General features: G+C 40.4%; 1 protein-coding gene across 1 annotated transcript; it reads left to right on the plus strand.

The window, feature by feature from the left end:
* Positions 1 to 1,201: 1,201 nt before the first annotated feature.
* Positions 1,202 to 8,503, plus strand: LOC113162111 (ATP-sensitive inward rectifier potassium channel 12-like). Its single transcript, XM_026360120.1, has 3 exons — positions 1,202 to 1,283; positions 5,804 to 5,981; positions 6,859 to 8,503. The coding sequence occupies exons 2-3, from the start codon at positions 5,890 to 5,892 to the stop codon at positions 8,501 to 8,503; spliced, it is 1,737 nt and encodes a 578-aa protein (XP_026215905.1). The 5' UTR covers positions 1,202 to 1,283; positions 5,804 to 5,889.
* Positions 8,504 to 19,273: the final 10,770 nt, after the last annotated feature.

A 19,273-nucleotide genomic window follows, 5' to 3' on the forward strand; every position in this document is an offset into this window, starting at 1 on the left:
CGCCAACTTTTATTGGCCATGATTGATTTATAATGTCAATAAAAGGATGAAACATCCAAGGGGGTGAATACTTTTATTTGGCACAGTATATGGTGTATCGTATGGTTTAATTCCTTTTTTTTGTATTTATTTAGGTGTGTAGTCCAGTTTGTACCTTTCTGAGCTGAACATATGGTATGCTGCCATCTGTTTTTCTTTTAGTCTTTATATGACAATGAAATGTGTACCAATGTGTGTAGTTGCCCTGACAAAGACACTTTACTCTCCTGATCATTTCCTGAAGTTGAAGTTGTGAATAACAATCGTTGGTCCAGCACTCTGACAACTTAATTTGTTATTATACAATCTGGTACAGACATTCATGGTCCCCTGATGATAAAGCCCAGTGACTTTGGTGATGCTCTCTTTTCTCTGGCAACACCAGAGTCCCAAAAAGGATTGGCATGAAGCTTTTAAAAACCTTTCAGGGTGAAATGTGACAACTTTGGTTCCTTGATTTCTGAACTACCACCATCATCAAGTCAAAACATTAAATTTGTTAATTTCAGAATTTGCTAACTCATTAAAAACCAAGTCTGGGCAGACAAGCATGTCAACTGCTTCTTGACTGGTTTGTGAGGGCATACGACTGTGAGGCAGTAATTCTTCAATGGTCATGCAAAACGGCAAACAAAAACATTAAGTGACAAAGTTAATATAATATAAAACCCACAGTAACGTGTGCTTTCCCTCTGGGTTTAGTTTTTTGAATTCTTGAGCCTTTGAGAAATGCTACAGAGACACTTCTACAAGAGTCTCTACAAGAATTTTGTAGGATTACAAGAGTCTTTACTTGTGTTATTTGGATGTCAGTGCAAGTATCTGAGTGGGCTAAATTATACAATCCACACTCTGGGGAAAACAATAGCATACATAAATAGGAATATAATCAGAGCTCTCTCTCTCTCTCTCTCTCTCTCTCTCTCTCTCTCTCTCTCTCTCTCTCTCTCTCTCTCTCCCACACATACACACTGGCAGGGATCGGGGCAGATGCACCACCATCAGGCAGGAGCGACTCTGTTCAGCTACTATGGAGCAACATGTCAAAGCTCACACTGGAGACATGTACAAGTTTTTGCTAGAGAAATCTGGGAGCAGATTTATAAAAAAGGTTTTTGTCCACTGAAGGGAAACAAGGAAGAGGAAAGGAGAGGAGAAGAAAGAACAGTACCAACTGTGAACCTACTGAAATATCTTTTTATTAGGATGAAACCATTGTTAGCCTTCGAGTGATTCACACAAAGGTCAGTGCTTCTGTTTATATGTGCTTATTTCTAGTTTTAGTGACAACTGCTGGATCTACAAGTTAAGATTATCACAAATGTTTTTTTTAAGCACAAATGCATGTTTAGTTTGTGGATGACTTACTAACGCTTGTCTCCTAGTCAAGACTCCAGCTAGTTTACTTTTCTGAGATCTAAGTCTTGAAACATTAAAACATTCACCTTGGTAAGTCCTGCAATAGTTGTCTAGTCCAAGCTCTGTCTAACCGACTACTGAGAAAAGACAATCAATACTTAAACAAAACGTTCATGTGGCAGAGTAAGTCGACTGTAAAAAATGTGGGGAGTGTAAACACTCAGAGGAGACGATTTTAAAGGCCAAAATCATTTTCAAGGTTAGGGTAGTTTTCATCTCCCCCTCTCTCTCTCTGCTGATGTCAATTATTCCTGCAGGGTCAGAATTGATTTTCAGCACTGGACAGCTCCTGTGGCCTCGATGAAACAAATACACGTCACAGCTGCTGCTTAGTTTTCAAATTGCCCCATCACAACTTCTGGTTACACTGTGTGAGGGACCGATTGACATTTAGGACTTCCTACTGCAGTGATGCATGTGCAAAGATGGAAACATAACTTTTATAAGTGCAAATTTATTTTGGTTGCACACAGTTCAATTGGCTGCTTATGACTGAGGCTTGTAGTATGAACCAAACCACCTTCTGTTGAAAAAGTGCTTCTTTTAATACACACCACATTTTGGTAGTGGTGGAGGAAATATAGCAGAACATTTCACAGTTAAAATTAAGTCACCTACAATTAAACGTTCTGCATTCAGACCTCTATTTACAGTAAGTAACAGTATTAGCAGGAAAGAGTACTTAAAGTATTACGTAAGTACTCATAATCCTCATAAATTGATAATGTTTAGTGACATATGTGTAGAATATATTTCATGATAATAATACCTTACCATACCATACCTAGTTTAACCAGGATTAAAACATAGCAGAATAGAAATAGATTTATAAATTAAATAAATTATATATAAGATATCTTATGTGTAAAATATTAATATAAAAGCTAACTTTTAATGATAGTTAGATATAGTAGATATGTGCAGAAGAGTAAAAAGTACAACAAATCTCTCTAAAAAATGTTCCATTCAGTAGTAGAAAGTGTAAATTAGTGTAAAAGTAAATTGTAAGTCCTAGTATCTGTCTGTGTGTGTGTAGGATGGCTGAAGTCCTCCTAGTTAAAATAAGTGTGTGCCTGTTACGCACTGAAGCCCCTATTTTTGCTTCTCTGTAGGACTAGGACACCGTGTGCACCCAGTGCAGTCCTCAGGGACATGGAGGCCCTTTTTAAATGTTACTTCTAAGAGCTCACGTTGTACAGAGCTCCAGTAAAGTAAACAAAAGAGGATCTCCTTCGAAAACATGGCTTGACCAACGTGTAAATCTTTCCCATAAAAGAAGAACAAAACAAAACTGTGGAGATTTTGTACGTTCATGCTTTGTTGTATAAATCTTCCACTTTCAGCAAACAGCTTTACACGTTGTAGTAAAGCCCTCTGACGTCGTAATCTCATCAATTTATTCTGCATTTTTTCACGAGAATGAGTTCATACCTGTAAAGCCCTTACTTTGTTAGGTTTACAATGTGTAATCTGGTAGGAGCTTCCTCCATCCTCTTCTTTGTGAGACATTATGTTGTAATATATGTCATATATGTCCTATGATGCAACTCAATGTAAGGTACGTCAGACAGGAGCTTTCCTCTTACAGGGTTAGGGTTAGGACTAGAGGCTGACACATTAAGTAATAATAATATATGACTTTTTATTTATCTTCACAGTGCTGTACCTTATGTCCGTTGACTTAGATATGTTTTGATGCCTATTCGTGAGTCACATCATGAACACGTTTCTCAAGGAGGAGTCTCTCTCCTCTCCTCGACCAGTTTATCTCCTCCTCCTCACAAGTTGTCTCACATGATGAAACATCACCACACACACACACACACACACACACACACACACACACACATACAGAGCGAATCAGCCCCATAGTGCGAGCAGAGATGTTCCTATGGAGACGGTTAATACACTATGATCAACCATTAATTACTGCAGCTCACCCTCTGGGCTCCTGTCTGCTGAGAGAAAAGACAGCCAGGTGGATACTGACAATAGTTGTGATAATGATGTTGTTTAAGTTTGACTTGTGCACACCCCTATGTGTCCAATTACATTTTATTTGGCATAATTACACAAAATATTTCCAATCCTCATTATTTTGGCTTTAAACAATGGTCTGCATTAACAGCACACAGCAACATTTAGTTTTGGTGCTGTGGTTTTCTGTCACATCAATTACATAAATACAGTATAAACAAAGTTGGTAAAGTGAGCATGTTTCTCTAGCGAGGCAAGAAACAAATAATGGGTTAGGTCTTGGATGAGTCATGGGCACGGCGTAGTGGGCAACAGCACTTTGAAACCAGTAAACATTAGCGCAGACCAGTTTAGTAATCCAATCCAGCATCAAATACTAAAAGGGTAAAGCTTATATTGTGAGATAAAACCATCTCTAATCAACTGAGCGAACTCCATCACGTATACTGGAGTTTGCACAGTTGTCATGGTGATTGATCTGTTGATATGATGTCATCCATAGTATTTTTAGGACTTTATCGTCCATGTGTAACAACAAAAAAATAAGCTAGAAAGTGGAATTTGACTTGGAATGGTTTTGACTATTTCCAAAGTAAAGGAAGCAATGTAGTGCTTCATAGTTTGTGCTGTTGTTTTAACCTGATGGTTGTCATAGCAACATAACTATTATATTGCATTATATTGTCAGATTTCTTTCCAGTTATGGTGCTGCACAGTTTGATGTGTTTATTATGGGATTTTGGAGTTTTGTTTGCATTATATAATGACAAAGACAATAACCTATTGTTCTATATTGTATTGTTTAGTGTATAGAAAATTAGTACTTGTTTGTTTTCCAGTGTTTTCCTAATTGGGAAGTACAGTAAATAACATTTTGTTTTGTAAGATAGCAAAAGTTAATTGGTTTTGTGATTATGGATGGAGCACAAACAGGCTTATAGCATGTAACTTTTTTCTCCTGCTATTTCCACATGAATATGTTACTTGAAGTACTTGATGTTTCTACTTTAGTTTTTTGGTGTACTGGATGAGGTGTGTTGTAATCCCATCTAGGACTGGCCAAATGTTTGACACTGAAATAAAAAACTAAATAACCGACAACATTGAAACAAAAAACATCAGAAGTTGTTTCATGCAAAAGTGGAAACAATCAAATAATAATATATGTATATTTATGTAAAATAAAATAACCAGCATTAATTAGATACAGTAAGGTCTGTGACACCTGCCTGGTAAATTCTTGTCAATATTGATCCCACACAAGATGCTCCTGGCACTAACATAGCACCAACCTGCGTGACCTGACTCATTTGACTTGCATCGCCAACAACTCTGTGAGAAAAGGCTGTGATTTCATGGTAGGAGACTCTCTCCTCCAGCTGTGAAATTTACCATGCTGACATAATCATCTGCCCTTTTGGGATAATCTTGTTGAATATCAAGCCAATCAGCAGCCACCTGTAACATCTGTCCATTGTGTTACAGGAAAAGAAGTTTGCAGGCATTGTCCGCATTGCATGACACCAAATCCCATCTAACCTGAACACGTATGTGTTTATGCGTGCAAGTGTTTGCGTGTGTGTAGCCGGTTCAACTTATTCATACCAGATTTATGCACACTAAAAACGTAGACCATTCGTGCCCTTTAGTATTGCATGCGATTGGCCTTCTATCAGTTATGCAACATGATGCTTTTTGGTTCGCCTGGTTCCCAGCGTGCTGACATAATAAGTTCAGCGAAATCACCCTCCAACCTTGTCATCAGGCCAAACAGTAGATCAATTGTTCCTCCAACAGTAGATTAACACTGATTCATGTCTTTTTTAGACCTTTGTCCCATCCAATGTCTGTTTGGTTTTCCACCCCTGGTTGGCCTGAAGGTCCCTAAGGCTAACCACTAGCAAGGACCTAATCAATAAGCTTTCATTACACAAAACTGTCTGGTCTGCTTTGTGCATTAGGGCAGGGCCGTTTCTTCTTTTTTGATTTTCATTTTTCTTTTTAGCCATGCTAGCATCACAGGTCCATAGATGGTAATGTTGCTTCGCTGCTCCACCTCTTTGGTCCAGACTTAAGTATCTCAGCAACAGCTGGAAGAAGTGATAGATTTTATTCAGACAATCATGGTTTCCAGACAATGTGTCCATGTCTTTGGTAATCCTCTGACCTTTTCTCTAGTGCCACCATGTGGATGACATTTGACATTTTTGTGAGATGTTACTTTAACTTAACTCAACGTTTTTGTTGATCACTGTGAGTGTTCGTATAGCACCATCATTTAACCAAAATTCCAGTTTGTCCAATACATTTGTGTACGACTTAAAAGCTTTGACTAATAAAATATCCTGTTTGTTCCTTTTGTTCACAGAAATGTATCGTGAGAAGTCAGCGCTGATAACAAAAGCGAGACAGACCTGAGCTCATCCTATCTTCCTGTCCAGCAACAGTCCTTTAATGGTTGGAACTGCACGCCCCAACCTATATTACTGCCCTCGCAGACACAGCCTGATGATCACCGGTGCCATGGGAGCTGTGCGAGTCAACAGGTGAGACAGGGTGGGAAGTAAAACTGTGTCAATAGCCTCAATGGTCTTATGTGATGGTGAAATAAAGGTGAAGGTTTTTTTTGTTCTTTATTGCTATTGAAAACAGTCCCCATTTACGAATAATTAATTACACAAACTGCAGTAAATATTAAAACATTTTCAACTACTATTTAAATAACTCACTAATACATACGTGTTGTTAAAGGTTGCCAGGTTGTGGGAAATTTGGCTGGTGAGCTTACTGGAAAATAACTTTTTAACATGCAACACAAATATGTTTATAATAAATAACTTAAAAAGCTTAAAACTTAATAAATTAAGCATTAATAAATGATTTAATAACTTTCTAAACCCCTTATAAATTTGGATTTTTCCACATGCTGAAACATTATTCGTAAAAAACAAGTGCTTCAGTGTGAGCTGCAGCTGTTAGCGTGTCTGGCTAATTTGTTTGTGTGTATATTAGCTCATGTTAAAAAAAAAAAATCCTGACTAGCACATCGACTGTGTAATATTTCACCATTGTAAATCTGATGCTATCAGAGTTTAAACTATTGTGAGCAGCTGTGTTCTGCTATACACCAGGCAACCCGGGCAAATGTTATCTGAGAAAATATCACAATCTATCCTAGCTTTTTCTGTAACATATTTATTTGTTACATTAAGAATAAATATATCTAATCTGCAGCACAGATACAATGATTTTTTACTTCTTCTACATTTTGTTCTAACCTCAGTCTAGTGGAAATACAAATGTACAATTAGCCACTGTCTAAGAACCATTCATCCATTTTCTTAACCACAAGCAGTGACTTGTGAGATAAAACTAAATTAGTTTTTATTAAAAACTTCTCCATTTTCCTTTCTGTTCTTCCAGATACAGCATCGTTTCCACAGATGAAGATGCCCTGAAGATTTCCAACTTGGACCTCCACAATGGCCACAGTCCTCTTACTCAGCAGACGCTGTCGGGGGCATGTATGCTTGGGGAAGAAGGTGGAGGAGGGGGAGAGTGTCCAGTAGGTGATGAGGGAAGAGGAGCTTTGTCTCTGAGGTTGACAAAAGAGCCTGTCATCCACAACAGCTGCCGTGCTTCGCCTTCATGTCGTCTGGGCCTGGATGTGGGCACTGGTTCCCTGCGCAGCCGCTTCGTGAAGAAGAATGGCCAGTGCAACGTGGTGTTCGACAACATGGAGGATAAGTCCCGGCGTTACCTGGCTGACATTTTCACCACCTGTGTGGACATACGTTGGCGCTACCTGCTGCTCATCTTCACCGCCACTTTCCTTCTGTCTTGGCTGTTGTTTGGCTTTATCTTCTGGGGAGTGGCGCTCGCTCATGGAGACTTTGAACTTCGCATCCCTGCAAAAGGAGGGGATCCTAGGAGTGCTGTAGAGGGGGTAAAAGACGAGTGGCGGCCATGTATTCTCCACATCCAGGGTTTCATTGGTGCATTTCTGTTCTCTATAGAGACCCAGACCACCATTGGATATGGTTTCCGCTGTGTCACGGAAGAGTGCCCGGTGGCTGTGGTGACTGTGGTGGTGCAGTCCATTGTGGGCTGCATTATTGACTCCTTCATGATTGGCACCATCATGGCAAAGATGGTGCGGCCTAAAAAGCGGGCCCAAACCTTGCTGTTCTCTCACAATGCAGTCATTGCACTGCGAGATGGGAAACTGTGCCTCATGTGGCGTCTAGGGAACATGCGCAAGAGCCACATTGTCGAGGCCCACGTGCGCGCTCAGCTCATTAAGCCGCACGTGACAGCAGAAGGCGAGTACCTTCCTTTGGAGCAAACAGACATTGATGTTGGCTATGATGACGGACTGGATCGGCTGTTTCTCGTGTCACCGCTGGTGGTGGTCCATGAGATAAACAAGAGCAGTCCTCTGTATAGCCTGAGCCGCACCGACCTGCAGAAGGAGAACTTTGAGATTGTGGTCATTCTGGAGGGAATGGTGGAGGCCACAGCTATGACCACTCAGGCCCGTAGCTCCTACTTGGCAAAGGAGATATTATGGGGCCACCGCTTTGAGCCTGTAGTCTTTGAGCAGGGTGACCGCTACCATGTGGACTATTCCCGTTTCCATAAGACTTATGAAGTGCCATCTACGCCTCACTGCAGTGCCAGGGACCTCAGCCAGATAACAGGTCGGGGAGGGCAGGCTTCATCTTCCAGCTCAAGTTGCTCCCAGTCTCCATTACCATTTGCCCCAAGGGCAGCCCGTCATCTCCTGGGCCCTCACTCCCCCAGTGCTTTCTGCTATGAGAACGAGGTAGCTTTGTGCTGTGGGGATGACGAGGATGAAGAGGAGACGAAAAAGGAGACAGGCAGCTGGACTGTAAGAAGTGACAGAGAGATAAAGATGAGAGATGAAATCCACATGGGTTTCAAGGAGACATTTGTGGAGAAGCAGACGGTGGAGATGTTGTGCGTTCTGGACACAGAGAATCAGATCAGCCTTGACAGACTACAGCCAGCCCTACCTTTATACATCAGCAGAGAGTCAGGAGTTTAATCAGCAACATCTGCCCAACCCCGGTGTGTTTCCTCTCTTTGTTTGTGTGCATCCAACCAAAGTATTGAACGAGTGTAAGAATAAAAGATGGAGGACACAATTCACGCTGTACATCTGGGGGGAAATGATTTTTTGCAGCTGTCACAAACTCCACTCAGCTTTAGCTCAAGGCTTGGTTGTCATAACTTGGAGACTTGGTTTCAGTGTTTTTACACCCTCAGTTGGAACATCAACATCTGTAAAATGCACAGCTTGTCTACTTCTAAACATGGTGACCAGGTAGTTCTCTCAAATCATGACGTAGCTTGAAAAACTTTATTGCAAGTTGTTTTGTTGAATATGACCAGTGTATGATCTACAGTTAAGTTAGCATTTTGTTCTGGATTTCCTTTTCCAGAAATATGGTTTTTCTTTTTAACATGATTATACACCATACACACACAAATGTAATGCAAGAAACTTTAATTTAAAGGAAGCATGACACAAATCCTTGACTTCTTTTCTGCGTGTAAAAATGAATAATTTCTGTATTTTGAACATGTCTTCCTGTCTGAGTTCTGTTACTTTTCACATATATTTTCACTAATAAATAAGCTATGTTGTTTTTAAAGATTTATCACAATTTAGATCAAGTTCTTCAAATAAAGAAATCCTGAACCATGGACACAGTATTCAAACTGTTAGTCAAACATGTACAGAAGAAAAAAAAGCACTTTATTCTTACTTTTATCAATAGATACGAACACTTTGCAACAATGTGTTGTTTTGTATGAATAAAACACCTAATAAAACAGTATTTACTGTTGATGCTTGACTCTTGTCTGCTGACTCTCTGGTTTAGTGATCTCACTATACCAGTTACAACCTGTATCCAGGAGGATGAGATCACAGTAGATTCACTTTGTTGTCATTGTTAAAGGTACAAGTGCAGATAAATGCCGTCTGCTGGATAGTTGGTCCATTGCTATGGTCCAATATCAACAACAACATCTATCTGATGCATTGTCATAAAATATGCATACACATCTAAGATTAGTTTTAATCCACCACAGGTGAAATGTCTGTATTGAAATATAACTATACGGCATATTGTCATAAAATGTGGTACAAACATATTCAGGATGTACAGTATGTTAGTAATGCCATTGTGAGCATGCAAGGCTGCTGGTGTCAGTGTTAGCTCTGATAGCAGTCAGGCTGTTAGTTGTTGGTACAACCTGGACCACTTTATATCCAAGTTAGGTTTCACATTATATAAAATCTGGTTCTGTGTTAAATCTGCAGTGCATCCAGAACATTTTCCACATTTTGTTATGTTACAGCCTTATTCCAAAATGGATTAAATTCATTATTTTTATAAAAATTCTTTAAGAAATTCCCCATGGCAACGTAAATTGGGTTTGTTTGAAATCTTTGCAAATTATTGCAAATAAAAAAATGTAAAAAATGTACATAAGTATTCACAGTCTTGCTCAATACTTTGTTGCAGCACCTTCAGCACCAATTACAGCCTCAAGTCTTTTTCAGTATGATGCTATAAGCTTTGCACACCTTTTTTTACCTCTCAGTCTCCATCAGACTGGTTTAGTGCACAGCCATGTGCTAGGGCTACAGCTGGACACTAAAGGACAATCACAGAGATGTCCGGTAGCCACTCGTTTGTTATGCATAGGCTCGCTGTCCCATTGAAAGATGAGCTGCTGCCACAGTCTGAGGTCCAGAATGCTTGGAAACAGGTTTTCATCAAGGATTCCTCTGTACATTGCTGCATTTATCTTTACCACGTTCCTGACTTGTCTCCCAGTTCCTGCTGCTGAAAAACATCCCCACAGCATGATGCTGCCACCACCATGCTTCACTGTAGAGATGGTATTGGACAGGTGCTGAGTGGTGCCTGGTTTCATCCAGACATGACACTTAGCATGCAGGCCGAAGAGTTCCCTCTTAGTTTCATCAGACCAGAGAATCTTGTTTCTCATAGTCTGAGAGTCCTTCAGGTGCATTTTGGCAAACTTTTACTCAGGAGTGTTTTCCGTCTGGCCACTCTACCACACAGACATGATTGGTGAAGTGCTACAGAGATGGTTGCTCTTCTGAAAAGTTCTCCTCTCTCCACAGAGAAACGCTGGAGCTCTTTCAGAGTGACCATCAGTTTCTCGGTCACCGTCCTCACTAAGACCCTTCTCTTGTGATCGCAACATAAAGTGTCAAAATGCATCTGTGACCCAAATATAGGACATTCAGCTTGGTCTCTATTCTAAAGGGTCTGTTAGTTCCTATGGCCTGGGGAAAGTGAAGTCTTGTCTACTCATTCAAAAGCCCCACAGAGTGAAGGGCAGATTGAAATAGATGAATAAACGATATGTAAACTGGGCTGAGCAAAGGCAGACGAAGGTGACAGGCTTTATGGGAATAATAATAATAATAAGATGAATAAGTCCACCTGCTGTAGTACCACAGGATGTTTCTGACTGTTGTGCAGGCTCCCTCATGTGGGTGAACGGTGGCATTACATACATTCACTGCATTGATTTTAAACTGCATTGTGCCCAATTAAAATGTACTTCACACATGAGAAGTTGTATTGATATAAAAAAGATTTCCCTGATTGAAGCTCAGTTGGTGCCGTCATTCTCTAAACAATGAGGAAGTGGGAATTAAACCACCTATCCATCCATCCATCCATCCATCCATCCAAGGGGATCCGTGGAAAGCTGTCCTAGTTATAAATTCATTAAATTTATTTACTTGTGTTCAAGTAATGTCATGTTAAAGTAACTTTACTTTACATATTTATTTCATAGCAACAGATAGCGTACTACTATAGCTAGAACAGCTCTAACGTGGTTTTGGCAAATTTTGATTTGGTAAATTAGTAGTTTTAAACCAGCTATGAATCTAGGAAGGGCTTTACACACAACCATATTACCCCATTCTAGACCAGATCTGAGCCCCCCATTTCCTAAACCCTGAGTTAAAAGGAAACAAAGGTTTCACAACTAAAGTCACACAGTCATGCCACCTGGACACTGAGACTCAGACCTGAGACTTTATTTTATCTTGAGGTGACAGGACTGATCCTCATCCAGATAATGATAATTACAGTGATGATATGCTCTAATGTCCTACCTACATGTCTTCTGTCCCGTTGTGTGATGTCTCGACAATCCTTCACTTGCCTAAACACAGTGATCCTTTTTTTTCTCAGATTGTTTGACACGATAAACAGTCGAGAGAAAAGCTCCCTCCATCATCTTCCCGTCGTCTAATGAACCAATCTTTGAGGTGCTTTCTCCTGCTCACTCTAACGATACATTTCCCCCTCATGCTATCTTCCCCTCTCCCTGCTGTTTTCTGATGCCGGCTTATTAACCGAACCGTCACACCCCCTGTCATCAACGACCATGAGGTAGTGCAGCTGGGTGACCTATGTGACCTCTGTTACGGCTGCTAATGGCTGACTAGCATCTCCCCTAATGAAGTGGTGTGTGTTCATCTTCATGTAGGTTAAGTGTGTGCATGTGCTTTCATGTGTGTGACACCACATATCTGTGTGCCCTCTCTGGCCTCACTGACTGTTTGTGGCCTCGGGCTGTGCGACCAGAGCCACTGACGGTGTGTGTGCTCAGCAGGGGACAGTATTTAGGCTCTGGGAGCTGTGTTCGGGGGATCTTTGATTCTATAATGTGCTGTTGTGTGCTGTGGAGCTGTGAAGCAGCTCGCTGGGGAGACAGAGGAGCATTGTGTGCAGCTCAGCACAGCCCAGCTCCGCAGAGGAGGCCTGACTGAACCAGGCTGGGAAGCACCACAGGGCAAACATCTTCTGGATGCTTTTGTCTGTCTGTGTCTGGTTCTTCTGCCTGTCTGCCCTCTTCGGTCTTGTCTTTTTGTTTGTTTGTATTACAAGCTACCATCAGCACAACCAATGTTTTACATGGCTTAAATAAAAGATGTATTTACATTTGTTCTGAGTGAAGACATTTCTTATATTACATTTTTCTCTATGGTATCAAATTTGACAAAGGTTGCTCTCAAAAATAGTGGAAAAAACAATTTATAACACGTTCTAATGTAATTTTAGGCAGAGTAGCATAACCAACAGGACAATCAGGCAACTAAGCTTCAGACTTAATGTGCATCAACAGGTTTGTGTTGCTTTAACATGACATTTGCATTGGAAACACCACTGAGACACAATTTATGTTATATATTTAGTTTCACAATGTAGATGATACATCAGATGTTAATATATATGTCTCAAAATGCTGCCAGGTGACTTCCCACCTTTGGATAGAGCCATGGTATTTCCAGTCTTTATGCTAAGGTAACCATCTCCTGGCTGAGGCTTTAGGTGAGTCTTGCTTTACTACTTTATACTCAGGCCCTGTTTGAAGAAGGTCCCTACATCAAAACTTTAAACATTTGCACATTTTAGGATCTGAATTGTTTTAGTTTTGTGCTAATATGAATCTATATGGGCATCTGTGAGACTGAATATTGGGGCTAAGATTTAAATTATTTTTCTTCTAGTGTGTTTTGCTGTAAGACAGATTAACTTATGTAACATGTTGTGTTCTTGTGGCCTAGTAGTGATGAATGAAGTGAAATGTCCCAGATTTGATTCTGTGAGTGAAGTTTTTGTGAGCGTCACACCTCTAATTATACACATTATTAAACAAAAGCACAAACTGCACGTCCCTGTGTAGCGTCGTCTTTTACAGTGTGTTTCTTTACTAATTCTGATTTGTTGATGTCTGAAGTTGACCTGCAGCACGTTTTAATTGATGTGGGTGTGTGAGCTACCTTTCAATGGTGATAAGCTACATTCATGCTTTAGGATGTACAATTCATATTCAGCTTGTTAGTTGCACAACTTTTACTGTTACATTAAAGAGCAACCCACCAAGTCAAATTCATTATGTTCACTTTGATTCTGGTTATTGCATGCCTGTCTGTCTGTCTGTCTCGCTACTCACTAGCCAGTCTGCCTGCTCTGGACACCTGTCTGTGCTCCTCTCTCCTCTTGTAACCCTGACGTTGTGTCTATATTCACACAATTGCTCTTCAAATATGAACAATTAAACAATGTTTTGCCCTTTATGGGGATTTATTCATAAATTGGCAGGGATACATTTGTTATGTTTATTCATGTATTTAAAAAGACAAAAGACAACTAAATGAAGTAATCGAAGTGATTGAGATGATGAATGTTATAAATCACCATATTTCTCACTGTGTACTCCTAAATATCCCATCTATCTTTCTGTCTTGTTGCTTTCATCTCTGCCTCTGCTCGGACAACAACAGACCCTTTCATGTAGGCATCTTTTCCTCAGACCCCTCAGGCTCTCTCTCGCTCCCACTCTCTTTCTCTTTCGTTCACACAGGCTAATTAAATGTTCAGAGGAGAAGAACTCATGATTGGGAAGTCTGTGCGACTTTCTCTTTCTCACTCTCATCTTCATTTCTGCAACTCCTGCTCATAAAATAAACATTGTAAAAGTTCACATTTGAGTTACTGCCCTGATGGCATTTTACGGTTGATTTTTTAAAAATGAAGACACTGATGTTTTTGTTTTCATAAGAAGCATCACTTTATTTGTGGTTTCAGATAAAAATCAGTTGAAATAAGACACGTACAGCACAGTACGAAAGTAGATACAAGTAGCTACACCCAAGTTTTATATTCAGCTTTGAAGAATTTAATCCAAAGCGCATTTAATGATTTGTTTTGGTAGCAGGGTGACTGACTGTTTTAGATCAGATGTTGTAATGTCTTATATAGGAGGAAAAAAGGGTCAAACATGTTTTTACATCTTACATCTAGACACAGACAAAACCCCAACATTATTAAACAACGTATAGAGTTATGCATGTGTTGTGTTAGTGTTGAAGCTGTCCACAACATCTTGTGTATGATTTCTTCATTAATCGCTCACTTGGATGCTCGTTGAAGAAAACCAGTTGTATTTAAAGTGAAAAAAGTGTTCCTCTGCATCCATCTAGTGCTAATCTACTTTTCCTTTACTGTCGAATAGAAGAGTTCTCTAAAATGTACAATGACCATGTTTCCATGAGCACATATAACAGCACAAATCAGTATGTTTAATATTTAACAAATATCCCATTAGTGAATTGAATCTGACCTGTGGGACAATATCGGTTCAAATAAATTCTATATAGTGACATTTCCAGCAGTCGATCTTGTCTTCGCACCACCGCAGGGAAGAATTTTAAGTGTGGCTAACAGCCGACATATATGCATGACTAAACAGCGTGCTGGCACTTACGACTAAGGGGCAAAACCGTCACAGAGCTGCAAAATGAATGCTACCATTGTCCATGTCACCATCATCCCAATCTTCATCATCACCATCACATTCTGAGTTTCCTCCTGCATCTGAGTCAGAGAGTTATGAGTGACTGTTTGTGACTTCTTCTCAAGCTTTATCTTGGTGTATTTTCTCTCTGCATGATTCCCATCTCTTGTTGTGTTCAGTGCTACAGTCAGTTCTAAATTTGTTTCTCCATCTCTCCCTTGTTCAGTTTTATTTCTCTCAGTCAGGCTGAGGTTGTGGCAAAGAGATGCGGACACAGCAAACCAGCGAACAATAGACCATTCATGATGCCCTGCAATGCAATGATGATCCTGCTCTGCCCTCCACCCCCCACCCTGCACCAGCCTCCACAGCTGCACAGGAATGTGGTCCAACAAGTTACCCACTCCCCTCCTCCTCCTCCTCCTCCCTGCCACCACCACCACCATCTCTACCACTGCCATCACCTCACCAGCGCTGCCGCCATCGCAACCTAAGCCGCTCTTCCCCAAATAAAAAAAAAAAAAAGGCGAAAAGGAAAGAAACTATAAAGGGGGGGACACTCTTCAGATGGAGCACAAAGAGAGGATTCATGGTCGGTCACATACACTCCCAGTGAAAAAAGAGGGGCACCCATTTAAGTGTGGTGCAGCTGCACTAATTCACTGGGTGAAAATGGGCGAAAGAGCAGTGACAGAGGTCAGATAGCAGAATCTTTTTTTATTCATCCCCATGGACGTCGTGTCACAGCATCATCACCACTGACAAAGTGCGCATGATAGATAAATCAAGTGATGAATCCAGAAAACACCTGCAGCCGTGGGCGTGATGAATTCAACTGTTTGTTCCAAGTCTAACTTGAAAATTTAAGAGTAAGAAGTCCCACAGTGACACTTTCTTCTCATAAACACACTAAAAGACTTCGCAGATGACACCCACCTCATGGGTCACTGCCACAGCAAGTTACTGTCTGATACTCTTTGGCCAAAAGAAAAAACTCTGAGATGGTAGAAATGTTTTCTTCTTTGTCAAGGATGTGAAATCGCTACGCAGGTTTCAGATATCAGCTGGAGGAAGAGCTCCTAGGAGGAGACGAGGTACATCACAGTGTGAAAGTCTGGGTCAAAATGTGTGTGTCACATGAGGTGTGATAGACTTTTATTGATAGACTAGCTTGAGACCTGGAATTCCCCAAGCAAAAGCACTGACCTCGGCTGTTTTTTTCGCACAAACCCTGGGAGGAAATGGCATTTATGAATTACGTACAGTGTTGTATGCAAACCAAGAACATGCAAAGGAAACACAAAGCATGAAGAAAGCCTTTGTATCTACAGATAAACCCATTTTAAACCGACATTTCCAACCTCGCAGGAACATTTTACGATGAAATCTGAGCCTATAAATGAATCTGCGTCAATCTGTGCCACTTCTAACACATAATTTCAGATTCTTTTGTCGAGTCCGTCATCTTTTTTTAACAAATGACGCCATTCATTTCAGGCCCAGTGTGCCTATTGACATGGGAATGAATGCTTTCCACCAATTATACATCAGTTTAATGCAGAATGTGACCCAGCATGTGAATATTTGACCGCTGTGCATGCTTTCCTTATCTGCATCCCTCTTGCACTCTCTCACACTAACTGCATCTCTGTGTTTTTCTCTCTCTCTTGCTTTTTCTTTCCATCCATCGTCAGATTTCAGGAATTTCCCCTGGGAGTTGTTCAAGTATTAAGGCCAAAACAAAAGGGCGTTCTCTCTCTCTCTCTCTCTCTCTCTCTCTCTCTCTCTCTCTCTCTCTTTCTCTCTCTCTCTCTTTCTTTCCTTTCCTACTTCCTTCGTCCTTCCACCTTACAAAACATTTATACCAAAATATGATCAGGAATATCTAGTTCTACATTGATCTCTAAGACGACTCAGCGCCATCCCAGTCACACGTGAGAAAAGGCTGCCCGTGACTGCGTGTGCACCTGAAGGCTGACTCTTTGACCTCCTTGCTGATCATGATCTTTGACCTCCCTGCTGATCATGAGACATTGTCCTCCCGACTTCTTCCCGCTCTCCCCAGGAGGAAACGGGCTCTTGTGACACAGTGGTCTGTGCAGGCCCATTACTGCAGTCACATGGCAGGTTACAGGGACGGATGAGACCATGTGAGCTCTATTTTCTAACAAGTTGCATCTGCCTTAAGGCCACGGATCATCTCACATACAAGATTCCTGTAAATGCTGATTCAGGGCAGAGTTCACTGTTTTTTTTTTTTTATTTTAGCTTGTACATGTGAAATGAATTATCTTGTTAGCATCAACAGGTGATATCTGTTGGTTGGGATTAGTGTGACAGGTGCAGCATGAATGGGTTATTCATTCCATGTCTTTGAAAAGAGCTTGAAACTGCACATTTATTTTTTTTTTATCAAACTCACTATCTGCACTTTTCACAAACACTTTTAGTCATTATTCTGAAACGATTCAAAAAGGATGAACATGTGCAGAACACTCCTGTGATTCTCAAATCTGATACTGAAATTATTAAAGTTTGAGAGATGAGAAAGTTTAAAATTAATGATATAAAATAAACTCGCTAAATCTGTTCTGAGAGCCCACATCTTTACTGCTGGTGCTGTTTGTTAAACCCAAAAGGTTTTTACAGCCACTTTCTCAGTTTCTGAAGTTTGATCTCAGATTAAAGTGAAGTTTTAGGTTTGACGTTATTCAAACTTCATTATTAACTTCATACATTATTTTTTATGAACATTATTTTTTCTGAAACTCAATAGAAATTGATAGAATTTGCATAGTATTTCAAATAATGTCAAAATATAAACCTAGGTGGAATTAAAATGTACTCAAGACAATAATCTGAACACCTGAGACACAAAATAGATTAATTAGAAAAGAATGAGGATTTTTTTCAACTGAAAAACAAAAGAGCTGCAGACAAACGTGGAGGAACTGACAACAAACTCAATAAACCACATCCAGTGTTTCTCAGCATTGAAATAATCAAATCAAAATGAACCTACCTGTTCTCAATTGCAATGAAACTGCATTATATATTAGGCGCTGCAGAAACATTGAGCAAACTTTATCAGGCCTCTACCATCAAAGACATGAAGATTATGACAAGCGAGAATTTCCGTGTATTTCATTCGTTAATAGAAACAGACAAAAAGTGATTTATAAGTCAGAAAATAATGAACAGGTCTTGGGTTCGTTTGGAAAATGTTTTAGAGGCCACGGACGTGTTTCTATCCCTGTATTTACAGACTGTATTCAGTGTAAGTTACTTTAGCAAAGTTGAACAACATCTGCGCCTAAATAATTAACAAGGAAAATGTCAGAGCCGCAGATTTAATGTTTGAGCATTTGATCTTATTTCTAAACTCGATCACAGATGCGACGGTGGAAAAGGAAAAAAAGAGTCTGGCCTGAACACAAATTCCCAAATATTAGGAGATCATTTCAAACTTGCTGTTTTTAAAATAGAAATAATGCTTTAGAAAAATGTTTTTAAAAGTTTTTTTTTTAATTCACAATTTATTACAAAACGGAACCTTAAATAAAAACTCTGATGATACAAAAATAAAACGACCAGTAAAAGATCAGCATAGTATCCACCAGAAACTGTTTAGTCTTCCGACCTTCGCCATTGTGCAGACAGAACATTTAGTCCTTGCAAGATGATTGTTGTTTAAAAAAAAAAAAAAGGCAGAAACAAAACCAAAAAGCTTCTATGAACATGAAGACAACCTCCGTGACGCCTCACGCTGACGTGAATAATAAGTCTACATTAGTTTTGGAGACAGAGATGTGCCGAAAACCTTGTTACTGTTTTCTGATGACTCCAACACAAACACACTGGACACGACTATAAACATCTAATATTGACTAAATGTGACGGGGCCGTTTAAATTCTTGCATTTTTCCACGGATGTTTTGACTCAGGGCGCTGACTCTGTCAAAACCACCTTACCCTGAGAGACAGACTCCCTGGGGGGGCCATGCACATCCAGCTGCTCTGACTAAACACAGTCCGTGAAACCGCAGCTTCCACCAGCCGTCTGCTTTACACAAACCTACTCAACAAACTGCAGAACAGCGCGCATATTAAAAAAAAAAACACAACATTTTCCTGCAAAACAGCAACAACAAGCCCCCCCACACTCTCCAATACAGACAGAAACACTCACTTCACAAGCCTCGGAGGCCTCATGCAGGATCCCATAATGATGCCGGTTGGTTGGTGGGTGCAACATGTATGTGCCCCCCCACCAACCCATCACCCCAAACACAGCCCCCCTTACCATCAGCACCTCCAAGGCCCAAATCCAGGTGCCGCAGAGCATTTACAGATAGAAAAGTGTCGGAGCGGGAGAAACAGATCCAGTCTGCGGCAGAGTATTTTCTATGTGTGTGAGACTAGTGTCTATGCTCGGACATAAGAGGAGAAA

Source organism: Anabas testudineus, chromosome 1, assembly GCF_900324465.2.
Source record: "Anabas testudineus chromosome 1, fAnaTes1.2, whole genome shotgun sequence".
In the NCBI taxonomy this organism is placed as follows: Eukaryota; Metazoa; Chordata; class Actinopteri; order Anabantiformes; family Anabantidae; genus Anabas; species Anabas testudineus.